This window comes from Erinaceus europaeus, chromosome 7 (assembly GCF_950295315.1).
Source record: "Erinaceus europaeus chromosome 7, mEriEur2.1, whole genome shotgun sequence".
NCBI lineage: Eukaryota > Metazoa > Chordata > Mammalia > Eulipotyphla > Erinaceidae > Erinaceus > Erinaceus europaeus.
Genome location: NC_080168.1, coordinates 116,780,548 through 116,802,088, shown reverse-complemented (window position 1 = coordinate 116,802,088; position 21,541 = coordinate 116,780,548). Strand labels below are relative to the sequence as shown.

The 21,541-nt window shown below is 43.2% G+C and overlaps 1 protein-coding gene across 2 annotated transcripts in view; it reads right to left on the bottom strand.

The window, feature by feature from the left end:
* Positions 1-3,098: 3,098 nt before the first annotated feature.
* Positions 3,099-21,541, bottom strand: part of SENP1 (SUMO specific peptidase 1) — a 59,486-nt gene continuing 41,043 nt past the window's right edge. For both annotated transcript variants that reach the window (XM_007516230.3, XM_016185224.2), the window contains 8 exons: positions 20,520-20,604; positions 20,138-20,293; positions 18,902-19,033; positions 11,511-11,714; positions 9,151-9,230; positions 7,564-7,648; positions 6,551-6,646; positions 3,099-5,216 (listed from right to left, as the gene is read on the bottom strand). In XM_007516230.3, coding sequence (XP_007516292.1) covers positions 5,154-5,216; positions 6,551-6,646; positions 7,564-7,648; positions 9,151-9,230; positions 11,511-11,714; positions 18,902-19,033; positions 20,138-20,293; positions 20,520-20,604 — 901 coding nt within the window. In that variant the 3' untranslated portion in view covers positions 3,099-5,153. The remainder of the gene's footprint in view (positions 5,217-6,550; positions 6,647-7,563; positions 7,649-9,150; positions 9,231-11,510; positions 11,715-18,901; positions 19,034-20,137; positions 20,294-20,519; positions 20,605-21,541) is intronic.

Here is a 21,541-nt window from a genome sequence, read left to right as displayed (position 1 = left end):
ATGTACAAACTATTATATTTACTGTTGAATATAAAACATTAATTCCCCAATAAAGAAAAAAAGTAAAATAAATAAATAAATAAGAAAAAAAAAGAAAAATATTATAAGCACTATAAGGACTTCTATTAGTTTCTAAAAGCTTCAGATGTCCAGAGATTTTAAATTTGTGATCAGGGAGGGCGACAGGATGAGCGTGCGTGCTCTGCTGGTAGTTGTGAATGGAATCAGTGAATCGAACAAGTGTGCCAGCAGACTGACGGTGCTGGGCCCCTCTGCATGTCTCTCTCCTGCCTGCATTCCCTCCCCAGCACCTGAGCTCTCTCCATCGGCAGTTGGGGTGGGGGTGGGGCTACCCCTTGGTTTAAAGTGGAGAAAAGCCAGCAGTATGATGTCTTATTTGGACAAGATTCTGACGAAGCTGGGGATTAATCCTAAGACCAAATCAGTGTTAACATTTTTCTTAGAATTTTTTTTTTTTTTTTGTATTTTCTACTTCCAGGGTTTTCACTGAGGCTTTGTGCCTACACTATTCCACTACTCCTGGGAAACTTTTTGTTTCCCCCTAGATAGAGGGTGAGAGGCAGAGGGAGAAAGGGGTGATGCCACAGCACTGTTCCACTGTTCATGAAGCTTTCCTTCCCCGCACGGTGGTCCCATGTGGCACTGGGCCGATCTGGGCCTGGTCACGTGCGAGCTCTAAGTCCTTGCCCTTAAACTTTTGAATCTCCACCATGACCCACTTCTATTCCAAGCAATGTCACGGCCCTCAATTTTTCAAAATCCTAAACTGACAAACCTGGACCATCTAGTCTACTCACAGCTGCAACTATTCCCCCCCCCCCCCCCCCCACTGACAGGCTGGCCAGTCTGCTCTAACATTTCCCCAAGGCTTGTCTTCTAGTTCCTCTCCCACAGACTTGTGGCAAGCAGCACAACTCCACATGGCCGCTAAGTGGTAGTCAGCACGGTAATGGTAGTTACAAGCTCTTGATAGAAAGGTCAGAATTCAGCATGGATGAAATAAGGATGGCTACTGGTGCTGAGCCTGACTTTTTCTTTCCAAAAGTTGCTTTTTGGCACTCACTGCAGTTTAGTTCCTGGGTAGAGAACTATGCCAACTTTTGCAGACGCTCAGCATGTACATTGGCATCAACAGGGTCCTTAGCCTTAAGAACTTAACCTTCAGGAGTCGGGCGGTAGCGCAGCAGGTTGAGTGCACGTGGCGCAAAGCACAAGGATCAGTGTAAAGATCCCGGTTTAAGGCCCTGGCTTCCCACCTGCAGGGGAGTCGCTTCACAGGTAGTGAAGCAGGTCTGCAGGTGTCTGTCTTTCTCCCCATCTTTCCCTCCTCTCTCCATTTCTGTCCTATCCAACAACGACATCAATAACAACTACAACAATAAAACAAGGGCAACAAAAGGGAATAAGTAAATAAATATTTTTAAAAAATCTTTAAAATAGAACTTAACCCTCCTGGATCTGTGAAGTCAGAGCTAAAGCATATTATCCTACCTTACCTTGATCCAAGTGACAGTAGTTTCTCTTATTCTGGCAAGACTTATTGGACACCAGGAAGGATAGCACAAAAAAACAGGAACAGATGGGAGTTGGCGGTAGCGCAGCAGCTTAAGTACAGGTGGCGCAAAGCACAAGGACCGGCTCAAAGATCCCAGTTCGAGCCCCTGGCTGCCCACTTGCAGGGGAGTCGTTTCACAAGGTGTGAAGCAAGTCTGCAAGTGTCTAGCTTTCTCTTCCCCTCTGTCTTCCCCTCCTCTCTTCATTTCTGTCCTATCCAACATCAATAACAACAGTAATAACTACAACAAAACAAGGACAACAAAACGGAATAAAGATGAAAAAAAATAGGAACAGATACCAAACCAAGCTTTTTATTTTGGGTTCAGGATTGTAATCAGGGTCTCCTCACAAGAGCCATGTGCTCGCCACTGAACTGCATCCCCAACCCAGCCTTTGGGGTTCAGCCAACCCCCCCAACTCAAAAGCAGCCTTTTTTTTTTTGCCTCAAGGGTTATTGCTGGGGCTCAGTGCCTATACTATGAATCCACTGCTCCTGGAGGCCATTTTTTTTTCCTTTTGTTGCCCTTGTTCATCCTTGCTGTTTAATTATTGTTATCACTGTCATTGTTGTTGGATAGGACAGAAATTGAGATGGGGGAGACAGGGGGGAGGGAAAGAGACACCTACAGACTTGCAGGTGGGGAGCTGGGGGCTCGAACCAGGATCTTTGAGCCAGTCCTTGTGCTTCACACCACATGGACTTAACCCACTGCGCTACCGCCCGCCCCTTCCCAGCAGGGCCTTTTATGGATCAGGTGTGACAAGGTGGTAACTGAGACTATGGGGTGGGATGGGAGGCTATGCTCAAGATTATCCATTCCCACGTGGGACCCCTAAAACTTGGGGCCACTACTCATTATGAGGTGCAGTGGGGCAAAGATAATAGAAGAGGCTAGAACTCTTAGACGCACCCCAAACAGGGCTTCTCTTGGGAGCAACTGTGGATTCTAGGTGACAGATTAGAGAGAACTAGCCTCTGTACCTCTCACTCCATGCGGTCTCAAGGCGGCGGCTAAGGCCTATCAGGTTTTCTCTGGCCAGGAAGCAGGAGTGATTGTAGAGCCGTGTGGTTTCCGCTGAAGACTCTATCTGGCACGAGAGCTTATCATCTCTCAAGTGTTCCCTTTTTTAGCAGAGGGAGGTGATCACGAGCACTCAGCACAGGGGAGAGAAGCTAGGAGAGCAATGGGCTTACTTAGTTTAAAGCAGATTAGAGGTACTGGTAATATGCCCTTGGTCATGGAAAGCAGGAGGTCAGTCCCCCCCTCCCCCACCCAAACCCTTCCTTTAAGGAAGGACAGAGTCCCTAGAGGCTCATCTGCTGCTGGTGGCTAGCTCTCGAGATAGGGAGAGTGCCCCACAATTCTAAGTATATCTTGTTCCCATTGAACCATACTAGGCCATATTCTATGTCTTACTTTGGGCTACTCCTACCCTGTGGAGTAGTTTTAAGAACCTTACCGCCTACTTTGCAAAAACTTCATTGGTCAAAAAGGGGAGGGGGTCAAGTTCAGACAAGCTAAACGATTTCTTAAATATATTTTTTCAAAGTGCTTTTGTTGCATGTCTCATTTTCTGCTGTACATGGCAATAAATATTTGTTGCTTTGGTCTGTACAAAAGATTTGTGAGGCAGGTAAGACAGGTGTTGTCTAAAAAGACATACAATACATACAAAGAACTACAGTGTTCTGAGTTCCCTAGACAACAGCAAGAGACTCTGGAGAATCCAGGTCTTTGAGCCACAGTCCACATCTAGACCACACCGTGCCACCTTGCAAGCTGTCACTGAAGAACACTGGCACTGACTGGCTGTTCAGAAGTCCTACACTGAGGCTGCAGTCAGTTTTCAAGGAGAGATGTGAAGGGTTCCGGGAACACATACATAGAAAGCTATTTATTTCCTATAGAAAATGCCCCCACCCTCCCACCCCACTCCCCCAAAAAAGAAGAAAGAAAAAGTAAAGAAAAGAAGAAAACAAAAGGTGAATTTCCCTTTGAAGTCAGGCAGTTATGAAAAAGGTAGGGCATCTAGTTGCTGGAGTGGAAACAGTAACATTCAGGTAACAATGGGGTATTTAAAAAAAATAGTTTTCTTTTCAAATTGTAACCTGTGGTAAAACATAGAAAAATGTACTAAACAAGCTTGGTATAAAACAGAGTAAAATTGTCAAATAAGTCCAGGGGAAAAAGCACAATGCTGGAAAGGGTGGGGTACAGGGGAGAAAAGGTTTCATACAAAACTATCTATTGCAATACAGAAAAAAGTATAAAATGTTCCTACTTTGGAACTTAAGTACAAAATGACACTGGCATTGGATTATTTCACTATCTAGCTCAAGGAGCTCTTAGGTAGGAAGGAGGAGGGGAGATGCTAGAAAAGACAAAAGGAATAGAAGATTTTAAATCTCAAGTTCATCAGTCCAAATTCCACCCGTTTTCCAGTTGAAAAAATAATCACCTCCCTCTGTAACCTCTACCCCTAAGTCCAAGTTCATCCAGGCCTCAAAATACTCTGTGAGGAAGTCCACAAACACCCGACACATAGGGGCTGGGATCTGTGTGTGCTAGAGTTAATTTTGGAAAATGAAAATAAATCTACAGGCTAAAAACATGAACACATTCAGTCTAAAGGAAAAAAGTATATTCCTGTGAAATATATATATGTGTATATATATATGTATATATATATATATTAAATTCTCTGTGGTTAGAAACACATTTAAACTAACTAGCCACAGACCAAACGAGACCTGCATTCATCCAATACTAGAATTTTATGCTAGAGACTGAGGTCCTTCTTCTTGGTCAGAACCTAGGCAGCAGCCCCATGAACCTGCTCCATGGGTGGGGTTTCCCTATATAGTGTGTTGTGAGCACAGGCAAACCCTCACTGTTAAAGAAAGGGCTGCCTAGGACTTTGGGGTCCACCCAAGGCTCATGTGTCATGCCTCAGGATGGGAGAAAGCCACAGATGACATGACAGCCTTGTAGAGCAGCAGATGAATTTCACACAGGGCGCGTATAAGTAGGAAAAGTCCTGGGGCAGAGGCCAAAGCCTCTGTTTAAGTCCAGTTTATAGTCACTTTACTGACTATATATCTTGAAAATCGTGTGTGTGTGTGTGTGTGTGTGTGTGTGTGTATGCTGGTGGTTTTTATCTTTATCTTTTGCCCAGGCCCTTTCCTGTCTCCTTAGTAAGGCCTAACAACATGAGTTTATATGAAACCAAAAATCCTTCTAAGCTTCTCTCAGTACTCTAATTAGGGACTGAGCGAGGCTGGAGCCCTTGGAAAACAAGATGGCAGAACTGAAGAAGTGAAAAAGCAGTCTTTCTCTTCAGCTTAGGGATGTCCCTCACCCCTTTCACAGCACCAAAATTTCTTTGCAAAAATAGTATCTGAGATACAAAAGGAAAGGCAGATGTGCTTGTGAATGCATCTCGCCAGGGCCTGGTCCAGAATCAAGCGCTTTACAAGAACAGAGGACTGGGAGAAGCTGTTTCCAAGGTCTCTGGCTACAGGTGACAAAGAGCTGGTCCCCCACTAGGTTCACGTCTGTTGGTCGAGTCAGTCTTCACAAGAGCTTTCTGTGGAGGATCTCCCACGCCATCCGCTTCCGGAAGTACGGCATGTGTTGCTGTAGGACAAAGAAACATCCTTAACTGTCATTTCTTTTACCCAGGCCAAATATTCTTCTCTTCCTCACTGGCCTTTTCAAAGTTTTCAACTAAAACAGCCTTGGTCGCAGTTCTGGTATTCCAAATTTGTTCATTCTTGATTACATGTGATATATACATATATATATATATATATATAATCTTTACCCTTTTTTAGGGTGTTTTTCCTCTAAATGTTTATCTTTATTACTGGATAGAGACAGAAAGAAATTAAGAGGAGAGTGGAAGACAGAGAAGGAAAGAAACAGAGACACCTGCAGCCTTGCTTCACCACTCATGAAGCTTTCCCTCTGCAAGTGGGGAACAGAGGCTTGGACCTGGGACCTTGTACACTGTAATGTGTGCGCTTAACCAAGTGTGCCACCCCCTATCCCCGGGTGAGAGATTTTCCAATGCTGTGACCTTAGCAGTTTCACTGGCGCTGCCTCACAAATGTCTTCAAAGCTTTGAGAAAGGCGCCTATCAGACCATTTAAGCCGACAGTTTATGTCAGACTTTGTTTTTTGATTTCTCTTCTTTTTTAATTATCTTTATTTATTGGATAGAGACAGTCAGAAATCGAGAAGGCAGGGGGAGACAGAGAGGGAGAGAGACACCTGCAGCCCTGCTTCACCACTTGTGAAGCTTTTCCCCTGCAGGTGGGGACCAAAGGCTCGAACCCGGGTTCTTGCGCACTGTAGCATGTGCACTCAACCATAAGAGCCACCGCCCAGCCCGTGTCAAATTTTTTAAATGCGATCTGAGGCCTGAAAATAAAAAAAAACCTCACTTTTTAGGGAAAGAGAGGAACTACAAGAGTCAGTTCGATCCAAGAGCTTTGGGAGGAAAATCTAGAACGGCCGCTACATAGGAAGCCCTAAGTGCAAGGTGCAGGTGATCACCATCTCTAGGCTCAATCTACTCCTAGTCTCTGAAGGAGCACGTGGACAGAAGTAGCCAATCACAAACGAAGACAAGACTTAGCAGCTACATCAAATGAGGAGAAGCAGCGGAAGAAGGAAGAAGGCAGCAAAGCGTGTGACCCCTTGCAAAGCCTGACTATTAACCATAAAAAGGAGGATTTGCTCTGAATCGAATTGTATTTCTGACTAGAATCTGAGGTAGGGAGGTGGGAGAGACAGGCAGAGAAGGTGGCTGTGCTATTGGCTGCAATAAGAGATGTACAGTAACCCTGAGTGCATGCTGCCACTACTCAGGGTGGCCAGTATAACTGCCAGTACAGGTTGGAACAGTCCCTTAGGCAGAACAAAGGCTGATACGGGCTGTCTGGAAACAGAGTTCGCAGACTTCTCACCTGTGTGAAGTTGATTGGTCTGTCTTTGGTAATACAGTCAGCGTATTTGCAGGCAAACATTCCACAGTCACTTCCATTCATCTGCTGTGGAATTTCCTGAAAGACCAAATCCAAAAGGTGACATCTTCCAACTCCCATCTTTTTATTAGGAAGAACCAAAAAAAAAAAAAGTAAATTTTATACTTTCCTATAAACAGATGACCCTGACCTCTCACTCAGAAGGAAAAAAGAAAAAAGAAAAAAAAAAACATCTCAGCCAGGCCTATCCATAAGATATTCATCATATCAGGAAACTGTATTAGATGGCCATGGCACCCACAGGAGCTGAACAATTAGCAAACACTCCCATAGGAGTGACAAGTTTCAGCAAAACTGTTGAGATATTTATTTGTTTTTGTGGTGCAGGTGCCTTCAGCAAGAGAAATTTCATCACTTTGAAGCTGCTTTTTTTCTATCTATTTCTTTGAGATAGAGGGAAATGGGGGACCAGGCAGTGGTACACTTGGCTGAGCACACATATAACCATGCACAGGATCTGGGCTCAAGCTTCCACTTCCCACCTAAAGGGGTGAAGCTTCATGAGTGGTGAAGCAGGTCTACAGGTGTCTCTCCTCTCCCCTCTCTATCTTTTCTTCCTCTCTCAATGTCTATTTGTCCTATTAAATATAATAATAAAAAATAATAACAACAGTAAAATAAAGTGGGGGGGGGGGCAAAAGGCCACAGTACCAGAGTTTCCCCCAGTGTCCCACGTGGCAGGCTCAAGCCTATGCCATATGCATGTTAAGGCATGTGCTTGACCAGTCAGCTGCCTTCTGGCCCCCAAATAGCCAGGTATTCAGAAAATCTGGTTCTACCTGAGTTGTACAATATCACCACCCCAGGCCCCAGCCCCAAGCAAGCTGAAATTAGGCCAGTGAGAGTGACAGAAGGCCTCTGGGAACTAGTCAAATCTTCTCCTTCCCAAATGCCCCAGTTTCTCAGAATTTCCATCTCATCCAGATGAAATGTACCTGACTTTTCTTGCTGAAGAGCTGCCAGCCATTGGTGTCAAACTCTTTCCTTTTCTTGTCAATACTTTCTTGTTTTAGGTATTGCCTGGAAGTATTAGGAGAATGAGACACAGACCATGAGGAACACTAGTGATAGCCACCACTCCAAGAATGGAGACGACAATCTTCAGGAAGGGTTTTGCTTCTGTACTTCTGAAGAAAACACTTTATCATAGGGAATCTGTGGACTGATGAATTGCCTTTGGAGTTCCCACAATTCACACCCTACTGACTAAGAATAACATGACTTCTGTGTCCACACCCAGGCCACTTCTACCCCGTTCCCACAAGTCTTGAATCTTTTCCTTGAATAATATAGCCCTTTAGAAATCAGTCTAAAGGAAGATGTGTTTCCAACGGTATCAAGGCTTTTATTTACTACCTTTAGTCTGTGCGGAATGTCAACTGGAATCAACCATTTGCTGAGTATGTACTTTAGCTTCTCTAGAAATTTAGGTGCAAGCTCTTTACCATTTTGAAACCTACTTCCCCCTGGCTGGTACAGTGAGGAATAAGCAGGTTGCAAAGGCAAACAGATGGAGTCCAAAGAGATTCCAGATAAGTCACTAACTAGTAGGGCCTGGGAATCAAAGTTACTTCTTTTTTTAAAAGAAATTTATTTATTCATTCATTCATTCATTTATTCATCCCCTTTTGTTGCCCTTGTTTTATTGTTGTTGTTATTGATGTCGTCATTGTTAGATAGGACAGAGAGAAATGGAGAGAGGAGGGGAAAACAGGGGAAGAGAAAGATAGACACCTGCAGACCTGCTTCACCACTTGTGAAGCGACTCCCCTGCAGGTGGGGGGATCCGGGGGCTCGAACCGGGATCCTTATGCCGGTCCTTTGTGTACTTTGCGCCATGTGTACTTAACCCACTGCGCTAACACCCAACTCTCTCAAAGTTACTTCTATGCATCTAGTGTCCTCACTGGAAAAATTAAGAGGCTGCATCAGATGAGCTCTCCGTAGCTACACGTGCACATGAAGTCTGCCGGGCTAGCACGGGCGGGAGACAGACGACCAGGGACTCATGGCTGAGCTGGGAAGCAGTATCTCTTTATTCATGTGGAACGCAGTTCAATCTAAGCTAAGCTATATTCACAATCCTGTCCTTATATATATACTCGCCAAGTAGGGTGGAAACAGGATGTGACGTAGAGAGGGTGGGGCAAAAAGACATGGTGAACCAGTGGGGATTAAACCAATGCCCTGCAGCCAGGGTGGTGCTTAGTTACCAGTGGTTATGTAAATAGAATACAGTGTTAAGCAGGGGGGTTAAACCAATGAAACAGAAGGGGTCTCAGTAGCAGACCAACAAAGTCTGTATATAGTGGACGAAGATAGCGATTGTCTCCATTTGGCCATATTTTTGGTGTTACCATAGGATTCTTACATTTACTTCCTTAGACATAAAATACCCATTCTTATTTAACATGAAGATTTCCTCTATCACTCTACCAAAGGTATAAAAGAACCGAGTTCACTAGCTTGACAACTGCAACATATAGCTAACACGAAACTTCAGTTCTTAATTCCCTACTTACAAGAGGATCCTGCAGGCTTCATTGTTTAGCCCGCCCATAGAGTCGTAATAGGTAATAGTCTTCTTTCTGAAGTCCACAACCTGAAAACGGAAAACACTGAAATTCACAACATAAAGTTAACTTTTTTTTTTTTTTAATTTTTAATGTTTCCCTCCCCCTGGTACTTGGATCCTTTTGCCAGATTTCCTGTGCCATTATGACGAGTTTGACAAATCCTTTGCACTATTCTAGTTTGATTTGCAGACAAAAGAGGTGGAATATTTATATACAACGGGGCCAGGTGGTGATGCATCTGGTTGAGCGCACATATTACAATATGCAAGAACCTGGTTTCAAGCCCCCAGTCCCCACCTGCAGGGGTGAGCTTTACAAGTGGTGAAGTAGTGCTGCAGGTGTCTCTCTGCCTCTCCCCCTCTCTATCTCCCCCTTCTTCTCAATTTCTAGCTGCTTCTATCCAATAAAGATAATAAATTTTTTTAAAACAATATATATTTTTTAATTTATTTATTCCGGGGGTCGGGTGGTGGCACAGTGGGTTAAGCGCATGTGGCGCAAAGCGCAAGGACCTGCGTTAAGGATCCTGGTTCGAGACCCCGGCTCCCCACCTGCAGGGGAGTCGCTTCACAGGCGGTGAAGCAGGTCTGCAGGTGTCTGTCTTTCTCTCCCCTTCTCTGTCTTCCCCTCCTCTCTCCATTTCTCTCTGTCCTGTCCAACAATGAATAACATCAACAATGGCAATAATAATAACCACAACAAGGCTACAATAAGGGCAACAAAAGGGGGGAAAATGGCCTCCAGGAGCGGTGGATTCATGGTGCAGGCAATGAGCCCAGCAATAGCCCTGGAGGGAAAAAAAATTATTTATTCCCTTTTGTTGCCCTTGTTGTTTTATTGTTGTAGTTATTCTTGTTGCCGTCGTTGTTGGATAGGACAGAGAGAAATGGAGAGAGGAGGGGAAGACAGAGAGGGGGAGAGAAAGACAGACACCTGCAGACCTGCTTCACCACCTGTGAAGAGACTCCCCTGCAGGTGGGGAGCTGGGTCCTTACGCTTTGTGGCACCTGCTCTTTTTTTCTTTTTCCTCCTCCAGGGTTATTGCTGGGCTCGGTGCCGGCACCATGAATCCACCGCTCCTGGAGGCCATTTTTTCCCCCTTTTGTTGCCCTTGTTGTAGCTTCGTTGTGGTTATTATTATTGCCCTTGTTGATGCAATTCGTTGTTGGATAGGACAGAGAGAAATGGAGAGAGGAGGGGAAGACAGAGAAGGGGAGAGAAAGATAGACACCTGCAGACAAGCTTCACCGCCTGTGAAGCGACTCCCCTGCAGGTGGGGAGCCGGGGGCTCGAACCAGGATCCTTAACGCCGGTCCCTGCGCTTTGCGCCACATGCGCTTAACCCACTGCGCCACCGCCCGACCCCCGTGGCACCTGCTCTTAACCCACTGCACTACCGCCCAACTCCCTAAAACAATATTTTTTAAAACAACTATGCTGAGGGTTGACTGACTGCTGGCCGATCAGCTGTGCTGAAGCTTTTTTCTAGTGCCCAGGTTTTGTCTGCGACGCAGGGGTCAGGGAAGTCACAACACACTCATCAGAGAAGGTGAACTGCGCAAGGCCTCCAAGTGGAGATCAGGTTTGAGCCTGGGTTGCACGCACAGCAGAGCAGCACTGTCTCCAAATGAGTGGGTGGGGGTTGGGTTTTTTTTCTTCTTTCTTTTCTTTACCTAGAAATTTTGTCTCTGTACTTTTCACAGAATAGACTGTGAAATAATTTTCATAAGTTTATGACTACACTAACCTAGTGGGTCCACACTCTCAGGAGCCATAAAGATTTTAAAAATTACAAGTATGCAACGCAAGTCATGATTAGGCAGAAAATAACAGTCATAGACTCTGAGTGGGCAGCATCATTCTTTTGGTGTCTGGAGATCGTTTACCTGACAGGATGCAAACTTCACCAAGTACCAAGTCCAGGTTCAAGCCCCATACCACCTGGGCGTACCAGGACACTAAGGGACACTCCATGGATGGTAGAGCAGTGCTGTGGTGTCTTGCCCTCCCTCTCTCTCTCCTTTCCATCTATTGGGCTGTCAGGAAAGTCATGACACATTCTTTGCACAGAATAACTATGTTCTGACTTTTCCGACAACCCAACAGAACAGAAAGGGAAAAAAAAAAAATCCTTTCTTCAAAGTCTAAGTATCTCCCACTCTCGACAAGCAGTTCATTATCTAATGTCTAGCCAATTAAACAATACTTTCAATTTTCAGTGAATGAATAATTAACATATTCTCTATATTTAACGATTTTGAAAATTTTATTAAAAACAAACAAACAAACAAACGTGAGGTACTCACAGCAAGACACCAATGCACTCCCAGGTGGATGGGCACCAGGAGGATGTCAACAGAAAACACATCCGCTTTCTTTGTCCAACGCTTCACCGCCTGGTAACCAGCTGTTTTTAACTTAGTGAAAAAAAAGGTGTTGAATGCGTGCACACTCGGCAGCCCCTTCTCTTTGCTTCGCTCCATCAGCATATTCATGTAGAAGTTGATGATCTGTAGGAAGAAATTAAATATATCTATTAGAATACTTGATTTTTCAAAATGTGTGTTTAAAGGAAGAGCAGTCACTGTATTACACAACATATATTATTATTTCCTGATGAAATAAATTAGAACGTCAATAACCAACAGCTGCAAACCCTTGTAGCAAATTTTGACTAGAAGGGGAAGAGAGTTGAAGTAGCTATGAATACAGATAAGAGAGAAAAAAGTCATTGGTCATCACCAAAGTGCGCTGGAACCTCACCTCTCCAGAGCCCTACCCCACTAGAGAAAGACAGACACAGGCTGGGGGTGTGGATTGACCTGACAATGCCCATGTCCAATGCAGAAGCAATTACAGAAGCCAGAATGTCCACCTTCTGCTCCCCATGAAGACTCTTGGTTCATACTCTCAGAGGGATAAAGAGTAGGAAAGTTTCCAGTGGAGAGGACGGGACACGAAACTCTGGTGGTGGGAACTGTGTGCAATTATACCCGTTACCTTACAATCTTGTTAATCATTATTAAATCACTAATAAAAAAATTTTAAAGGGGCCAGATGGTGGCGCACCTGGGTAAGTGTACACATTAGTTCAAGTTCCTGGTCCCTACCTGCAGACGGAAAGCTTCTCAAGTGGTGAAGCAGGGCTGCAGGTGTCTCTCTCTATCTCTCTCCCTCTCTATCTCCTACTCTTCTCAATTTCTGGCTGTCTTTATCCAATAAATAAAGATACAAAAAATTAAAATAATGATTTAAGAAACAAAACTGGAGGATGAGGGGCGCGAAGGTGAGCCTTAAAGAGAAAAGGAAAAGCAGAGCAAGCACTTTAACAGGGCACAACTGAAGTTACCTGACTGTTTGAGAATTACCATCTGAGCAATTTAAATAGTTTGTGAGCTCTCAGTCCGTTCTGGTGGAAACTTAAGTTTTCTTTAAAAAAGTGGGGGCACCTGTTTGTCTTTGCAGTCCTGTCTGGATGTGGGGTATTTGTTTACGTTTTGTTTCTTTGTGATTTCATTTAAAGAGTTGCTAGGCTAAAGCTAAGAAAAGTTTCTTTGGGGGTGAGGGGGCCTCTCTTATATAGGAAAAATATAGGAAATTCTGCTCCATGGCTAAAGACTGCCTTTTCAGCCTAGTAATCCACATTCAGAGGCAAAATGTTTAGATGATCTCAAGTAAGACTGAGTAACAGAATAAACCAGCAACTATACTAGGGGGGAAAAAATCTAAACAAGAGTGGGTTCGCATGTCACCTTTATAAAGACAGGCATCGATGTATTATAAAAGGGAGTCGGGCTGTAGTGCAGCGGGCTAAGCGCAGGTGGCGCAAAGCACAAGGACCAGCATAAGGATCCCGGTTCGAACCCCGGCTCCCCACCTGCAGGGGAGTCGCTTCACAGGCGGTGAAGCAGGTCTGCAGGTGTCTGTCTTTCTCTCCTCCTCTCTGTCTTCCCCTCCCTCTCTCCATTTCTCTCTGTCCTACCCAACAATGACAACAACAATAATAACTACAACAATAAAACAACAAGGGCAACAAAAGGGAATAAATAAAATTAAAAAAAAAAAGAATAGAAAACGATGTATTATAATAACCCACACAAGACTTGCAAAAAAAAGTCACAGATCTCACTGTTGCTGGTTCTATCTATGTATTCCATAGTGAAAGAAGTTAAAATGCTGGCTATAAGATATATGTGGTTCTTTCTGAAATGAAAGGATGAAATATGTATGAATGGATCATATAAATGAATGAACATGGAGTCCCACAAATGGAACAAGGAGTTCTCTGATAGCTCTTTAAGTCGAGGACGCCTAGGCACTGTGCCGGCAGTTACTGAGTACTTACTTTATGCAGCCAGCTGTGGCCAGTCTGTCAACTGCATGAAATGAATGGGCTGATTCACAGCTTGCAAATATGACTAAGAAAACAGGCACATTTTTCAGAATGTTTTTTGGGGATCGGGGCAAATATTTACACACGAGGATGCCAGAGTGGTGAGCTACTGCTGAACAGTAGGCAACTACATTCTGGGTAGGCAACAGGGAATACTGCCAGGAACACACTGGAGCATGGTCTAGACTGGAGAAAGGGCCTATAGAGGAGGCAGCCGAAGCAGCTGCATGAAAGCCGTATTTGCCATGAGATGGAGTTCTGACAGTTGAAGGAGGCTTGGACTGAAGAAAGACACTGTTCTCTGCCTCTCTGAAAAAACTTAGCAACAGGCAAGTAGGTCCAGAGGTTTGGGGTTATGGCCAATTCTTGGCCCAGTGTGTTGCCCAGTAGATAACTAGAGCTCAGTTACCTTAAATAATGATTCAAGACGATTTGTAATGAGTAAGGTTTAGAAGATAAGATAATTGGGTATAGTTCCACACTGCACCTAAGACCGAAGGTCTGTGCCCCCACCCACCCAACATCAAATCTAGATTTTCAATCTGTGTCCCCGAGGACAACGCTTCTAAGGCTTATTGTGCAGGTAGTCTGGAATGCTGGCAGGTCTGCTCAGCAAGCAGATTTCTCAAGTGAGAAGACACTGGTTTCTCTGGCATACTACCCACAAGATTAAGCATGTTATGATGACTTCAACCCAAGGGGTAAAATGAGTAGGAGGATGAACTGCTAGTCACTGTAAGCCAAACCTACCACAGGGCAGACAGGAACTCAACAGAAAGTGGAAGGAATTAGCCAAAGACCATCAAGCATATGAAAAGCATGCAGAGATGATCCCTAAGACCCACCAGAGGGTTATCACCTCTGGGGTCACCACCCTGAAGTGAAAAAGGATATAAAAGAGTGTCATGTTAAAAAAAAAAAAAAATCTAAAAAATCCCATTTTTTCAAGAGGAAAGAGTCCAGGCTGGACTTAAATGTCCTGGGTTGTTTGGGTTTCCATTTCATTTTATTTTATGACAGTGAAATACAGAGTTAAAGACCAACCCAGGTGAACAGAAACAAAAATCTAACAGTCTCACAACTAGTGTTGTACCTGCTTTCTTTAAGAGTCTTTCTCCTGCCATCTGGGGGTATGGACCAGCGTTCTTTTGCGAGTGCAGAAGGACGGAGTTCTGGAGAAGATGACCAGAGAGCTCTGAACTCCAATTCCAGCAAGACCCCAAGACACAGAGAGAAGAGGAGAAAAGGACATTTGGGAATAGCAATGGGTGTAGGTGTGACTTAGAAAGGAAGGAAAGGGAGTGGGGCGGTAGCGCAGCAAGTTAAGCCCAGGTGGTGCAAAGCATAAGGACCAGCGTAAGGATCCCGGTTGGAGCCCCTAGCTCCCCACCTACAGGGGAGTCACTTCACAGGCGGTGAAGCAGGACTGTAGGTCTCTATCTTGCTCTCCCCGTCTTCCCTTCCTCTCTCCATTTCTCTCTGTCCTATCCAACAACGACATCAATAACAACAATAATTACTACAACAATAAAACAAGGACAACAAAAGGGAATAAATAAATATTAAAAAAAAAAGGAAGGCAGGGCCATAGGAAAAAAAATGGGCAAATAAATATAGACAGACAGAGTAATAGTCAACCCATACCTGTGACTTTGGGAGAACTACTGCAGTTCCCAGTGGAGGGAATGGTGACACAGAACTCTGGTGGGTGGTGGGAACAGTGTGGAACCATACCCTTGTTGACTCATAATTAACCCCCACACACACACCACACATACCCTCTATTGATTTCTAAACACACACACACACACACACACACGCACACACACACTATTGATTTCTGCCTGAAACAAGGCTTCCTCACTGAGAAACAGCCTCTCCGTAATCAGCTCACTAATCAGTTTTAAGGGTGGTCTGTGTTCTTTTTCATTTTCCCAGTATTCCAGCAGGAGGGCACTTGGTGCTTCAGTGTTTTCTTTATAAATTAAATCTGAAACCTTTTCATTTTCATGTGTTTGTTTGTTGGGTTTTTTATTTTAAATTTTTGATTTTGTTTTAAAGGGGGGTGCAGATGCTACAGCACCAAAGCTTCCTTCAATGTGGTGGGGACAAGACTCACACCTGGCTGGGCGCGTGCCAAAGCTGCACTGCATCCAAGTGGGTGACCCACTCCAGGTGACAGCATCCTTGTCTTTAAAGTAGTGAGGACGAAGTGCCAGTCACTTTATACATGAGAGTTCTAAACACAACCTCTAAAACTGACAGAAAACACAAAGAACAGAGAAATGATTACTAAAGAAAAAGGACTAAAGATGGGGAGACACATAATGGTTATGCAAAGAGACTCTTATGCCTGAGACTCCAAAATTTCAGGTTCAATCCTCTGCACCACCATAAGCCAGAGCTAAGCAATGCTCTAGAAAAATAAATAAATAAATAAATAGAAATTTAAAAAAAGAAAGAAAAAGTACTAAAGAACTACTTGCAAACAAAGAGAAAAAATGCACAAATTAAGAAACTGAGTTCAAATGCCTAAAGATTAGCTACTAATAGAATGTTAGCTTCTCAAAGACAGTAATTTTAAGATCCTAAAAAATGTGGTATTTTGAAAATAACGCTTTTTAAATATATGAATTTGCACCTGCTTTCAAGGTTAACATTATTCTTAATTCAGAAGAGAAGCGCTCCTTACAAAAGTTATGGGCAGATGGGGTAGAGAGGAGACATGGAATATTTCCTCCCCCTCATCTCTTCTAAATAACAATTTCCATTAACGTCGCTTGCTAAAAATCCAGTTTATGCCCAGGAAATGGAAATTCGGCACCGATGAATGCTGCCTCTGTGAAGAACTTTTACTAAGGTGATTCAAGTCAACGGCGAAGCGAGAGCAAGTTCATATCCTACTCACTGCTGCCCCCTAGAAGATCCAGCATCACTGGCAACACAATCGTTTAAAAATCTCTCTCCCAGGAGTCGGGCAGTTGCGCAGCAGGTAAAGCGCTTGTGGTGACAAACACAAGGAACCGCATAAGGATTCCAGTTCGAGCCCCCGGCTCCCCACCTGCAGAGGAGTCACTTCACAGGTGGTGAAGCAGGTCTGCAGGTGTCTGTCTTTCTCTTCCTTTCTCTGTCTTCCCCTTCTCTCTCCATTTCTCTCTGTCCTACCCAACAACGAGGACATCAATAACAATAATAACTACAACAAGAAAACAAGGGCAACAAAAAGGGAATAAATTAATATTTTTTAAAAATCATTTTTAAAAAAATCTCTCTCCCCTTCTCATTTTGCAAGAGCAGGAAATAAATAGCAAGAGACCACTGAATAATGTCTCCAAGTTAGAAAAGAAAGGCTTTGATTGGTAGGTACTTCTGACTATCCTCTCATGAACTCCTTTTCCCACCCTGCGACTTGATCCAACATCCTATTATCACAAGTCTGAGCAGGATAAAACAAAAGCTGTTTCCCCCAAAGCAAAGGCAGTACCTAACCACACCTTTTTTAAAAACTATTTTTGGTCAAGATATTACTCAGAAAGTGATGAACTTCAGAAATTTAAACTGACTAGTGACAAAGAGAATCAGGTCAGCTCAGTTCAGCCCAGAGAAAATCAGCAGGGTGGGCATAACATATCCTTTCAAATTCTTGACATCTGACCCTAAAATAAGACCCAGACAGATTAAGAGAAGACTCAGTGTTTGAGTCTGAATCCTGGCTCTGGTACTTACTGAGTCACCTTGAAAGTTTTAAAATCTCTCTATGTCTTGCTTCTTAACCTACCAAATGGATACCACACAACTACAGTATCTGGTGACAAGCACAGGACTAGAATACAGAAGCTGCTTAGAATCCTGTTCAACATGAGGTAAGTTATGTTCAATGGATGTTAGTATTATTTGAAAGGTTTTAAGTATACAAATGCAAGATGTAGGCGTCTAGAACAGACTGTGTTTACTGTATACTGAGTGTCTAAAAAAAGGCAGGCGCTTAGGAAAGACACACAACTCAGTTTTCTTTACTTTATTTCTGAAAGGGGGGGGAGGAGAAGAAAAGGGCCCCTTGGGTTTAGGAATAGGACAGGTCTGTGATCCAGGAGATGGTGCAGTGGATAAGACACTGGACTCTCAAGCATGAAGTCCTGAGTTCAATCCCTGGCAGCACATGTACCAGAGTGATGTCTGATTCCTTCTCTCTCTCCACCTATCTTTCTCACTAATAAATAAATATTTTTTTAAAAAAAGGAATAGAACAGGTTGATTTAAAGACTGTAGTACAGGGAGTCGGGCTGTAGCGCAGCGGGTTAAGCGCAGGTGGAGCAAAGCACAAGGACCGGCATAAGGATCCCGGTTTGAACCCTGGCTCCCCACCTGCAGGGGAGTCGCTTCACAGGTGGTGAAGCAGGTCTGCAGGTGTCTATCTCTCCTCCTCTCTGTCTTCCCCTCCTCTCTCCATTTCTCTCTGTCCTATCCAACAACAACAACAACAATAATAACTACAACAATAAAAGAACAAGGGCAACAAAAGGGAATAATAAAAAAAAAAGACTGTAGTACAATTCATCTACTGAAAATAACTGGAAATCTGGGAAACTGAGTGCCACAACTTTCCCATTAATTCAAATATTTAGCAGCCTTTAAAATGTCTGTTTTTAAAAAATATATATTTTATTTATTTATTAATGAGAATGATAGGAGAAGAGAAAGAACCAGTCATCATTCTGGTACACATGCTGGCAGGGATCGAACTCAGAACCTCATGCTTGAGAGTTCAGTGCTTTATCCACTGCGCCACTAAGATGTGTTGAGAAACATATCACAGACAGATTTAAGACTATTTTAGAAAGCTCATCATTCATAACCTAAGTGGCCAAGAATGACTAGGTAGAGAAATGGATTCCTACATGTAACTGTCAAAATATTCGTCCTGCATGCTGCAAAATAGTACACAAAAATTAAGCATCTGCATAGATGGTGCTGACTTCAACTAAATGCCTTAGAGAGAATGAGAAGACCAATGAGTCAGTGTCCTCTCCCTCAGTGTCCTAAGCTTCAGTACAGAAAAATACAGACTCAGTAGCATTAAGACTTGTAAGACATACAAAAATCACCAGGGGTGTTTGTTTAAAACATTTATGTCTACCACACTTCCTTGTGCTCCTTTAGGAGAACAGCGGCCTGGAAGGGCCAATTCAGATGCAGATGATCCAAGGCCACACTTTGAAAATATAAACATAAAAAAAAGACGATGCTTTCAGCTTTCACTGAATGTTCACTAACTACATGAGCATAAAAGTAAATGGCGGTCACCTCATCATTGAGCCAGTTCAGATGGTTGAGAGTCTGGATATCCTTGCGTGTAATGGTCAAGCGGAACGCTTCACTCAGAACTTCGTCTTGATTCCCATTGCGAAACACGTTCTTTATTTCTTTCTCCATTTCCTAGGGAACCAGAATATGTGAGAAATCAAGCATTTATGGCTTGAGACACACAGGACTTGGCCTCAAGTTCCATGTAATCCTATATATCACTAATCAACTATTTCCTGAGTAGTGCTCTGGAAAAAAAAAAATGAAGTATGAATTAAAAAAAAAAAAAGTAGTGAGGTTAAGTAAAGATATTATCTGTAAGACATGTTTTCCTAGATCTTTCTCTTTTTAATGTGAAACACGGAATCTTCCACAACTACTATTAACGTGTTATACTCAGTGACTATATGAAAGTTTGTCTAATAGCAAAATTAAGGAGTAACTTTAAAATGTTCAATTTTAATGTACTTTCCAGATTTTTATGTTATTATTCAAAGAGAAGTAAGCTATAGCTTACTATCTGACACCATACTACACACACATATTAAAGAAAAAATGCTCCCGGTTCGAGCCCCTGGATCCCCACCTGCAGGGGAGTCGCTTCACAAGCAGTGAAGCAGGTCTGCTGGCGTCTGTCTTTCTCTCCCCCTCTGTCTTCCCCTCCTCTCTCCATTTCTCTGTCCTACCCAACAACAATGACATCAATAACAATAATAACTACAACGATAAAACAAGGGCAACAAAAGGGAATAAGTAAATAAATAAATATAAAAAAATATAAACTGAGTAGTGCCCTATTCCTCCACATCATTAATAAATAAACCTTTTTTTTAAATGCAAGTGAAATAAAACAAATTTATTACTTGCTTGTTCCCTAAAGTGAGTTACTCTACCAGGCCCCCAAATCTTCTTTCTAAAACAATACTTGCTGCAGCCCAGAAGGTGGCGCCATAAGTAAAGCACTGGACTCAGGCCTGAGGTTCCAGATCTGATTCTTTCCCCCTCTCCCCCAGCAACCTCTTGCACTTATTCATTAATAAGTATATCTCTGTAAGAATAATAAAAGAGTGGGGTAGATAGCATAATGGTTATGCAAAGAGACCCTCACACCTGAGGCTCCAAAGCCTGAGACTCAATCTCCCACACCACCATGAGCCAGAGCCGAGCAGTGCTCTGGAAAAAATGAGTTAATAGTAAAACACTTGCTAGCGTAGGAATTTATAGTACATAACTTACCTCTGTGATTTCAGGAAATTCATCTCCACTAGCACTCAGCTTGTGACCTTTTTTCTCTGCTTCCCGGCTGATTGTGACAGGGATCTCTTTCTCAAGAGGAACACGAAGATGCAGTTCCACGGAATCATGTACTGAATGCTCCTGTTCCTGCAATCTCTGAAAGGCATTTCAGACAAGTGGGATAAGTGGGACAAATAAACCTACTACCTTATATCACTGAATCCTACCGGTCAGAGTCCAAGGCCCTCTGTTACTTACCAAACAATACTATGCTACCACTCAATCTAGCCACTCACTAGCTTTGATCCCACATCCAGACCATCTTCCACAGCAATTTCAACTTGGATGTGTTTATTTATCATTTCATTCCAATTCATCTTACCTGATTTTGAAGCTGCAATGCCAGTGCTTTCTGCTCTTCAATCTGGCGTAATCTTTCTCGTGCTCGAGAATCATAAACACTAGTTCTAAGAAATAAAAAGGAATATGACACAAAGGCTGATCACCCTCTCAGCACTGAGCACTAAACACAAAACTCTTACATGTGAAGTCTAAAATCTAGGGGAGCGGAGACGATTCACTCAGTAGAGTGCACGCTTTACCATCCATCATGACTTGGACTCAAGGCCCCTCTATCTACCACAGGAGGTGCAGTAGTGCCTCAGTGCTCCTCCTCCCCATCTCTCACTCTGTTTTGAAAAGAAAAAGAAAGAGAAAGAGAAAAAGAAAAAGGAATCCAATTGAAGCAAGGAATTGTGTGGGTGCAGAATCCCAGCTACAGCCATGGTGGAGGAAAAAAAGAAGGAAGAAAGGGAAGGAGGGACGGAGGGAAAAGGGAAAAAAAGAGAAAGCCTAAAACCCTTAAACCATAATTTATCACCATGCTTAAATTCGAAGACACAACAATGTGGTTTTAAGAAAAGCCTGTGATTTTTCAATGAAATGATGAGAAGTAGGAGTCTGCTACTAAAAGTGGACAGATGACTGTGTGTAGTTGTAAATGTGTAGTCTTTTTTTCAAATGTGTTTCTAAGATTATGGAGAAAGTGAAGTTTCATTCTAGAAATTCAAAAATGAGACTGAAATCCAAAGGGAAGAATGCAAAATAGCACTGTGAATTTAATTCAAATTTGTACTTGTGATTAAAAAAAAAAAATGGGTTTGTTTTTCCTTTAAAAAAAAAATCAATGGAGTGAAGGCTGGGAGTGTATAGAACCTTGGTGCGGGGTGTGACGACTTCTGTGAGTCATGTGTGGGCATAAAAGTATACTTGCGACCTGATAGTTTTGTTGTAAAACAAAGTTAAATCTCTCTCTCTCTCTCTCTCTCTCTCACACACACACACACACACACACACACGCACACACGCGCGCGAATGCAAAACCAACGGAATTGCAGAGGCAGC